Source organism: Myotis nattereri, assembly GCF_964212035.1.
Source record: "Myotis nattereri genome assembly, chromosome: 4".
NCBI classification, from domain to species: Eukaryota; Metazoa; Chordata; class Mammalia; order Chiroptera; family Vespertilionidae; genus Myotis; species Myotis nattereri.
The window spans coordinates 103,679,251-103,689,259 of NC_138079.1; the positions used below are offsets into that span (position 1 = coordinate 103,679,251).

General features: G+C 63.9%; 1 protein-coding gene across 1 annotated transcript; it reads left to right on the forward strand.

The window, feature by feature from the left end:
• Positions 1 to 349: 349 nt before the first annotated feature.
• IL9R (interleukin 9 receptor) lies at positions 350 to 7,973 on the forward strand (the record flags this gene model as incomplete). The annotated part of the gene is made up of 8 exons (XM_081090510.1): positions 350 to 416; positions 690 to 837; positions 959 to 1,137; positions 2,393 to 2,538; positions 2,967 to 3,168; positions 3,655 to 3,760; positions 5,460 to 5,544; positions 7,066 to 7,973. 8 exons carry the CDS (start codon positions 350 to 352, stop codon positions 7,609 to 7,611), a joined length of 1,479 nt encoding a protein of 492 aa, XP_080946636.1. The 3' UTR covers positions 7,612 to 7,973.
• Positions 7,974 to 10,009: the final 2,036 nt, after the last annotated feature.

Sequence of the window (10,009 nt, forward strand, 5' to 3'; positions counted from 1 at the left end):
AGGCAAGACGCCACAGAGTCCAGGATGGGACCTGGGCCAGGGCCAGGGACTGGGCTGGCAGGGGACCTGGTCTCAGAGAGGAGCCTTCCAGGCAGACTCGGACACGGAGCTGAGTGTGAGGGTCCCCTCTTGTCTGCTGCAGCCTCGAGTCTCTGTCAGGTCGACTGACCTGAGCCTGGTGGCCTGTTGGTGCAGCTCGGGCAGCGGTGCCCAGCCGTGTTCACAGGACACGTGAGTGTGAAGGGGCGAGCCATTCAGAGCACCGTGGGGAGCGCTCCTCACAGGGAGGGCCTCACGGGCAGCATCCCTTGCAGGTTGGACCTTGGAGAGGGCAGCCCTGACACGCGGGATGGGCACCTGGCTCCGGGTCTGCTTCTGGGTCGGCCTGGGAGTCTCGGTGCCCGGAGAAGGAGGAGGTGAGGGCACCAGTGACCGCGTGAGGCGGGTGGGGGAGGCCACGGGCCAGGCTGCCGGTCAAACTCCTCAGGGAGGGTGTGGCCGAACTGTGCTAGGACCTGCCCTCCAGGGACCAGCCTGGACTCCAGTCCCACCCATGTGCCATGGGCCAGAGCATCGCTGTCCAGACCTCCCAGCCCTGCCCTGATGAATTCTCTTGCTGTCATTCCCTGGGGACCGCCCTGTTAGGGTGTCAGCTTCCAGAGCCTCCCCTCCCCCTTCCCTGCCCGCAGCAGCCTCTGTGGGCTCCCAGTGGTCACGGCTCCCAGGGCCGGGGGCTGAAACTTTCACCTGCCTCACCAACAACATCCTCAGGATTGACTGCCACTGGTCGACCCCAGAGCTGGGCCAGGGCCCCAGCCCCTGGCTCCTCTTCACCAGGTGAGGGTGCGGGGCCAGGCCCACCTGGGCAGAGGGCAGGGGTAAGGGCGGGGCCGCCGTGACAGCAGCGGGGGCCAGGCCGGCGCGGCAGCGTCTTGGTGCTGACGCACACCCTTTCTAGCAACCAAGCGCCGGACAGCGAGCACAGGTGTGTCTTCCGGGGCAGCGCGTGCACCGTGGTCCTGCCGCCCGAGGAGGTCATTGCGCCCTCCGACAACTTCACCATCACTTTGCACCGTCACATCTCTGGGAAGGAGCAGGTCAGCCTGGTGGACCCTCAGTACCTGCCCCGGAGACATGGTGAGGCCTGGGTGGGCGCCTTGGCCGCTGCGGTCAGAAACATCCTGGCTGCCCCGCTGTTGGGGAATCCGTGCCTCCTGAGTGTCCTGGGCCCTGCCAGGGAGCCCGGGCTGGCAGAGGCTGGGTCCTGCCAGGGAGCCCGGGCTGGCAGAGGCTGGGCCCGCGAGGGGAGGGGTTGGTTCAAAGGGACGATGAAGACAGAGCTTCGAGTTGGGCCTGGGCTGCAGCTTGAAATGCACGTCAGTCAGAGCAGGAAGGAGCCCCATGACACACAGCTCCTGAGGGAAAGGGAAGGCGGCCTCGAGAGTCAGCTTGTCTGGCTGCAGGGGCTGGAGGAGCCATTGCTGTGCTGTCTCACTGGGGCTTCCCTGGAGCAGCCTCCCGTGAGGCCCCCTGGTCTGCGAGGGTCTTGAACATGCCCCGGAGCCCATCAGACCCCAGCCCTGGGCAGCCTCAGGAGCCCGTCAGACCCCCCGTGCAGGCTGCAGGGGCCCGTCAGACCCCGGGTACAGGCTGCAGGGCCCCGTCAGACACCCAGTCTTGGGCAGGCTGCAGGGGCCCATCAGACCCCCAGTCTTGGGCAGGCTGCAGGGGCCCGTCAGACCCCCAGTCTTGGGCAGGCTGCAGGGGCCCATCAGACCCCCAGCCCTGGGCAGGCTGCAGGGCCCCTTCAGACCCCCGTGCAGGCTGCAGGGGCCCGTGAGACCCCAGCTCTGGGCAGGCTGCAGGGGCCCGTCAGACCCCAGCCCTGGGCAGGCTGCAGGGGCCCATCAGACCCCGGGTACAGGCTGCAGGGCCCCATCAGACCCCCAGCCCTGGGCAGGCTGCAGGGGCCCGTCAGACCCCCGTGCAGGCTGCAGGGGCCCGTCAGACCCCAGCCCTGGGCAGGCTGCAGGGGCCCATCAGACCCCAGGTACAGGCTGCAGGGGCCCGTCAGACCCCCGTGCAGGCTGCAGGGGCCCGTCAGACCCCAGGTACAGGCTGCAGGGGCCCGTCAGACCCCCGTGCAGGCTGCAGGGGCCCGTCAGACCCCCGTGCAGGCTGCAGGGGCCCGTCAGACCCCAGCCCTGGGCAGGCTGCAGGGGCCCGTCAGACCCCAGCTCTGGGCAGGCTGCAGGGGCTCGTCAGACCCCCAGCCCTGGGCAGGCTGCAGGGGCTCGTCAGACCCCAGCTCTGGGCAGGCTGCAGGGGCCCATCAGACCCCCAGCCCTGGGCAGGCTGGCCGACACACTCACGTGGCCTCATCCTGTTCTAGTGAAGCTGGACCCTCCCTCCGACCTGCAGAGCAATGTCAGCTCCGACTCCTGTGTCCTGACCTGGGGCGTCAGCCCTGCCTTGGAGCCGCTCGCCTCGCTGCTCAGCTATGAGCTGGCCTTCAAGAGGCAGGAGGCGGCTTGGGAGGTAACGCTGGGGCTGGCCAGCGGGGGCCGGCCTCTCCTCATTCCACACGGGGGGAGGCTGACGGGGACTCTGAGGAGGGGGGTGACCAGAGCCCAGAGAACGTGTGTGCACGCATGCCCGTGTTTGTATGTCTGTGTGCGAGTGTGCCTGGGTATGCCTGAACATGATACATGTGAGTGCTCACAGGCCATGCCTGTGTGTATGCGTGTAGTGAGGGTGGTGAGCCTGTTTGTGTGTGCGCATGTGCGAGCGAGCACGCAGGTAGGGGAGTGTAGGCGTGTGCCTGTGGGTAGGTGCGTGCGTACGTGCGTGAGTGTGCCGTGTGCACACGCGTGTGGTGAGCGTGCCTCCGTGTGCGTGTGTACGTCCTCAAGGGCTGGCGGACCCAGTCTCACCCTCAGCAACTGCGGATTGTCCTCAACCCCTAGCGGGCCCGGCACAAGAGTCACATTGTCGGGGTGACCTGGCTTATCCTTGAGGCTGCTGAATTGGACCCCGGTTCCACCTATGAGGCCAGGCTGCGTGTCCAGATGGCCAACCTGGAGGACGCCATGGCCGAGGAGGAGCGCTACGAGGGCCCCTGGAGCGAGTGGAGCCAGCCCGTGAGCTTCCTGTCTCCCCAGAGACAAGGTGGGTGCTCGGGGCTGCTGTCCTTTGGGAGCCCCGCTGGGCCTCCCCTCCCGCCCTTTTACTCCTGGGACCGTCCCTGAGGCAGTCATGCCCCAGGAGAGCACGGCCCTGAGGTCTGAGGGGTGCAGGGAGGACGCAAACATAGCCGAGCTCGGATTTCCCAGGAACCTGGAGTCCTGGCTCAGTTGGGGTTGCGGGGGGGTGGGGGGGGGGCGGCCCACGGCTGCCCCAGGCCTTAGGGAGGGCTGGCGGCCCTGTGCACAGGGTGCTGGGCAGGCTCCCTGACCCGCTGGCCTTGCAGGAGGGACGGTGAGGCCAGGGTGCACGAGTCACCCAGGCACTTTAGCAGGCACCGCGCAGACCTCCAGGCCCATCCCAGCTCCCCACGCAGGCCCGGGGCACTCAGGGGGTGACTTTGCCACGTGGGTTTGGGGGGACGTCCTGGTGCTGAGGCTGCTCACAGCTCTGGGCCCTTCCTGCTCTCAGGCCTCCTGGTCTCGCCTCTGAGGCAGCCCGACAGCACCTTTGTCGCCATGTCCATCTTTCTCCTGCTGACCAGCCTGACCTACCTCCTGTTCAAGCTGTCACCCAGGTCGGTGCCCAAGGGCTGTGCATGTGGCTGTGTGCATGTTTGTGAATGTGTTTTGTGCGTATTTGTGTGTGCATGTGGCTGTGTGTGTGTTTGTGAATGTGTTATTGTGTGTATTTGTGTGTGCATGTGGCTGTGTGCATGTCTGTGAATGTGTTATTGTGTGTATTTGTGTGTGCATGTGGCTGCGTGCGTGTTTGTGAATGTGTTTTGTGCGTATTTGTGTGTGCATGTGGCTGTGTGCATGTTTGTGAATGTGTTTTGTGTGTATTTGTGTGTGCATGTGGCTGTGTGTGTGTTTGTGAATGTGTTATTGTGTGTATTTGTGTGTGCATGTGGCTGTGTGCATGTTTGTGAATGTGTTTTGTGTGTATTTGTGTGTGCATGTGGCTGTGTGCATGTTTGTGAATGTGTTTTGTGTGTGCATGTGGCTGTGTGCATGTTTGTGAATGTGTTTTGTGTGTATTTGTGTGTGCATGTGGATGTGTGTGTGTGTCAATGTGTGTGGTAAGTGGGGTGCAGAGGGCAAACCAGCGATGCTCCCTTTGCTCCCCCCTTTCCCACTGTCAGGTCCTGGATGGGGCGGGGAGTTTCCAAGTTGCTGGGTTTGAAGTGTGTGTGTGTGTGGGGGGGGCGGGGGGCAGGGGAGGAGGCCGTGTGACCCTGAAGAGCTGAGGAGGGACTCAAAGTCACCGGGACCGGTCGCTGAGGCCCTGTCTCCAGCCTCTGGAGGTGCTGGGTGCTTTGCCCCCTTGTTAACACAGTCTGTGAGCACACAGCGTCGGCACCTGGTGGCCTCAGAGAACAGGCGGCGACGGGCCATCACACCTGTCAGGGCGTAAGAGAGGGCACGGGCCTCCTCAGGGGCAGGGCCCACAGGAGGCGGCCAGGTGCGGCCGTGCAGAGACAGGATGCGGACCAAGAGAGCGATGGGGTGGGTGAGTGGTGAGGAAGAGGGGTGCTGGGGGCCATGGGTGGGGCCGAGAGGTAGAGGAGGGTGCTGGGGGCCATGGGCGGGGCCGAGAGGTAGAGGAGGGTGCTGGGCTTGTCCTTGGAGCCAAGAGCCGGGAGAGAAGTAGAGAGAGCAAAGGGGAGGGAATTGCCCGGGTCGTAGGAAGGGAAACCGAGGGGACATGGGGCAGAGGAGCTGTGACCCCTGGCGCCACCCCTGAGGTGGGCAGCTAGGGGCCCTGGGTCCCAGGGGCGGCGGGCAGAGGCGATCTGGACTGTTGGGTTGGAGCCCTGTGCTGCGTCCGTGCGGGAGGGCCAGTGCGGGAGGGCCAGTGCGGGAGGGCCAGTGCGGGAGGGCCAGTGCGGGAGGGCCAGTGGGCCCAGACCGACCGATCTGGGAGAAGTCGGGAGGGAAGGGGTCGCCACCTGCCTGCTCATGGCAGCTGGGGTTCCTGGAGGTGCCGGCTCCCTCTGTGGGCTGAGACCACAGCTGGTTGCCCCAGGCCCCAAACTCACCATCAGACGCACCCTGCAAAGGACACACGTGTTGGTGTAAACCAGTGCCATGGCCAGGGAGGCACAGGGCCAGGTGTTGGGTCTCCCCGAGAGCAGGTTCGGACTGGGTGGAGGAGGGCGTGTGGCAGCTGCGTGGACGGGGCAGAGCTGGCCGCCTGCTGGTGGGAAGAGCCGAGTTCCCTGCCGGCCGGCTTCCGGGGCTGGGCAGGCCTCTGACCGCGCTCTCCTGGCGCAGGGTGAAGAGAACCCTTCACCAGAACGTGCCGTCCCCGGAGCCCTTCTTCCAGCCTCTCTACAGCGTGCACCGTGGGAACTTCCAGGTGCGGGGCGCAGGGTGGGGCGGGCAGGGGTTGCCCAGAGGCCTGGCCGGCTCAGGATGTGGGCTCTGGGTGAGGGCTGGGGGGGGGACATGGGGACTTTTCTCAGTGCTTCGAGCTTTTTGGGTATATGGAGTGGGTTTAAATTTATACACGGCGTCTCAAATGGGGGGGTAAAAAAAGGAGCTGTGCTTTCTATTGCTTATGTCTTTTTGTGCTCATGTCTCTAATTCCATTGTTGATGGAAAAAAATGTGAAGGTTCTGATGGCGTTATCTGTCCACGGGTCGCAGCAGCCCCTGGAGGTAAATCCGGGGCTGTCTGCACCTGCTGCCTCATGCTTTCTTCATCTCCAGGTGTCTGTGTGGTGGCTGTGGGGAGGGTCTCTAGTGTGTGAGCTGTCCTGGGGGCTCACTGGCCGGGGGACACTGCTGCTCTACTGGCCATGGTGGGGTGCCGGGCCCTTCCGGCCGCCCTGGTAGCACACTGGCACCTGGCCAATGAGTGGACCCTCACTTTCCCCCTTTGTGGAGCCCTGGGGGGCGCCCGCAGGGCCATGGCAAGCTGGGAACAGCCTGGAGGACCTCCTCAGACCCTCTGTGCAGACCCGTCCCCTCCCTGCTGCTCCCGGCATAGGCGGGATGGGTGGGGGAGGAGGCGCTCCCACCCGCTCAGGCCCCTCACTTTGGTTGAAGGAGCAGAAGCAGTGCTTCCTGGGTCCTTAGACCTGCCTTTCCCAGGCTCCCCTACCTTCACGAGTCGTCCAAAAGTATCATTTGAAGCTTAAAGGGGAGCCCCTTGTCCTTGGTGGGGTCCACCTCGTCCCCGGGGCAGTGGGCGGGACAAGGCCCCCTGGGCAGCTGGGACAAAGGCTGAGTGGGATGAGAGATTGTGATTGCCCCTGGGCTGCGGGCACCGCACTGCTCCTTCTCGTTGAACCACACCTGCCTGGGGACAGAGCGAGGATATGGTGTGTGTGTGGTGCATTTGCTGGAGGCTCCTGGTCCCACCCAGGGAGCAGCTTCCTTTTGGAGGGGGTGGGGGGTGGGGGGGGGAGGTGTGGGGGTGGGAAGGGCTGCCTCCTGTAGCCCCAGGAAGGGGTGCAGGTCTGCCTGCCTCAACCCAAAGGCTCCAGTCCTAACAGCATCTCCAGTGTTTGGTGGGTGTGTGAGGGCAGGAGTTGGGGTCGGGAGCTCTGGTTGCTGAAAGTGCTGGAGCAGCAGGCAGAGGTTGGCTCGGTTCTCCTTGGCCCTTCCCCTCCCCTTCCCCCTCCCACCCCATTTCTGGCTGCTGTGAGCCCCAGGCCCTGTGCTGGGGGAGGGGGAGGGGCCTGAAGGAACTTGGGGTCCCCTGATGAGGCTGGGCTGGCATGTGTGTGTGTGTGTGTGTGTGTGGGGGGGGGGGAGACAGGGCACAGGTGCTGCTTGGCCTCTGGGTATGGGTGTCGGGAGAGCTTCCTGGAGGAGGAGGGGAGGCTGCTCCAGGCGAGTCCATCGCGCTGCCTGAGCCCCATGCTCTGTTCCAGATCTGGACAGGGACCCACAGAGCTGGCGCGCTGCCGAGCCAGGTGGGTGTCGGTGCCGCCCAAGGAGCCTCGGAGTCCAGCGCCCGGGAGGCCATTGCGTTGCTTACCTATGAGCCGGCGGATCCCTGGCCGTTCGTGGGCCTGGAGGAGGAGGGCCCTGGCACTGGGCTCCCCGCAGAGGAGTTGCCTGCAGCCCTGGAGTGGGGAGGGCAGCTGCCTGCCTACCTGCCGCAGGAGGAGTGGGTGCTCGCGAGGCCCGCCAGGCCGGCGCCCCCCCAGTCAGAGGGCAGCAGCAGCGACTACTGTGCCCTGGGCTGCTACGGGGGCAGCCGCTCCCCACCTCTCCCAGGAAGCGTCCAGAGTTCTGGGCCCCTCTACGCCTCGGCCTGCGGACTGTCCTGCGACCAGCAGAGCCTGGCTGCCAGGCAAGGAGGTAGCTATGTGGGAGCTGGTCTCGGTCAGGATCCAGACCCCGGGCAACAGGCAGCACGAGGACCCCGGGCATGTCCGTCTCCCATCCTCGGCACAGAGTGGGCGCCGTCCTGAAAGTCCCCGAGCCCCGACTCGGCCAGCGGCATCGTGTCCACTTTGGGGAAAATGGACGGAAGTTTCTGGAGCGGACCCTTGGCTGGCACTGGACGGCCTGCAGAGGGGCCAGACGCCCGTCTGGATGGAGGCAGGAGGCCCCTCCTCCCTCCTCTCAACTGAGCACCTGTGGGGCGGGCCTCTGCACCCCGCATCCTGCCTCTGCTTTCTGGCTCCATCCCAGGCTCCTCTGAGAAGAGGGCTGTTCTGCCCTCGCTCCTTAAAGGCCAGCCTGGACCCAGTGGACACAGGTGAGATGCTGTGACCAGCCAGAGTGTCCTCTTTCTGTGCCTTCCTGAGGCATCTGAGATTAAAGGGCGGGTAGTAGCTGTCACAATGCTGCTGGGGGTGGGGGGGGGGGTGCAGCCCAGAGAGGGGCAGGGTGGGGGCCTGGCCACTCCTGGACTTCCTGGGCTCTTGGAATAGCACCAGCTCCAGCTGAGGCCAACCCTGCCCCTCCTGCCCTCAACTATCACGGGCCCCGGAGGCTGAGAGCTGTGGCCCACGGCGGCTGGAAGTGAGCACCCAGCAATGGCCTGGCCTGTGCAGGGCCCTGCCCCTAACCCCCACCTGTGGAGAGAGGGGGATGGAGCAGAGGGCGCCTGCACAGCCTCCTGAGTGACATGACCGAGGGCCACACACTCCGTGGCTTGGAGAACAGACATTTGTCTCCAGGGGACGCAGGGCCTCGAGGACACAGGGAAGGGCTCTCTCCAGCCACGGGCAGCGCCTCGGCTTGGGCAGCGCAGCCCCGCTCCGATCCCCACAGGGGTTTCCTGTGGGTGTGTGTCTGTCCTAATCCCCCTTTTTATAGCAACACAGTCACAGTGGATTAAGGCTGATCAGATGACTGCATCTTGGGTTGGTCGTCTAAAAAGACCCTGTTTTGGTGGTGAAGGCCTGGGGTGGGGGGTGGGGGCGGGCTGGGGGGGTGTCAATGGGGGAAAAAGGGGAACATATGTAACACTTTCAACAATAACGAATTATTTAAAAATAAAAAAGTAAAATGACCCTATTTCGCCGTAGCCAGTTTGGCTCAGTGGATAGAGCGTCGGGCTGCAGACTGAAAGGTCCGGGGTTCGATTCTGGGTAAGGGCACGCACCTCAGTTGCAGGCCCCTCCCCAGCCGGGCCCTGGTCTGGGCACGTGCAGGAGGCAACCCATCGATGTGTCTCTCTCACATTGTTATTTCTCTCTGTCTTTCCCTCTCTCTTCCACTCTCTCTAAAAATCAATGGAAAAATATCCTTGGGTGAGGCTTAAAAGCCCATCTAATAATAGACAGACATGGTAATTGACCGTACCTTCGCTACGCCTCCCATGGGCTATTCAGCGAGATATGCAAATTAACCACCAACAAGGATGGCGGTTAATTTGCATACGTAGGCACGAAGCAGCGGAGCGAAGACTGAAGGTGGCTCCAGCCGGAGCGAAGGCCTGGGTCCCGGGTGCCGGAGGAAATCTGGTGCCAGCAGCCAGGGGAAGGGAAGGCCTATACAGGCCTCTCGTAAATAAATAAGACCCTGTTTCTATAGAAGGCCACGTGCACAGGTACTGGGGATTAGGACCCCAACATACAAATTTTGGGGGAACACAATTCAATCCATAACAGTGCCCTGCCTCTGCCAGCGACCTCCGCGCCCTGGCCCAGCCGCTGTGGTCCCTCCCAGGGCAGCTGGTCACTTCCCGCGGCCTCAGGAAGACGACCCTGTCCCCCTGGCTGCTGGGCTTGGCCTGGCGCTGGGACCAGCTGCCGGGTGAGGGCTGGGACGAGACTGTTCAGAGTTGGATAGAGGTGCTGACGTCTTAGAAGCAGGATACAATGGAGGCCTCTCTCTCTCTGGTGCTGAGGGTCTCCCCAGGGTGCCCTGTGGCCTGGGCAGCAAAGAAGACTACCACCCAGGCCCCCAAGGGAAAAGGCCCCTCTGTGTGCCAGTGGGGCCCCTGAGGTTCTGTGGGGAGCCTCAGCCCAGCCGGATCCTGGCCAGCAGGGACAAACAGGACCCCACATGTATCTTCAGTGTCCAGAGAGTAGCAGGGGTGTGGGCGGAAGTGAGGCGCGGGCACCCTCAGCTCTCACCAAGTACAAACATACTATCGTGAATCCGCTTCCTGGAGCCGACCCCTGGGGAGCCCAGGCTGGTGTATTTATAACGGCATCGGTGTGGTGTGTGCAGCTGCACGTGTGGGGCCTGGGACGCCTGCATGGTTAGACTGGTGACCCCACAGCGGGACCCTTTCCAGTGTGGCCGGGACGGTGCTCCAGGGAGCACCTGGGGACCTGCCTCTGGGCTGGAACCTGGGTGGGCGGCCGCTTAGAGGCTGGATGAGGGATCGTCGGTGCGTCACGCCTGCCCCTT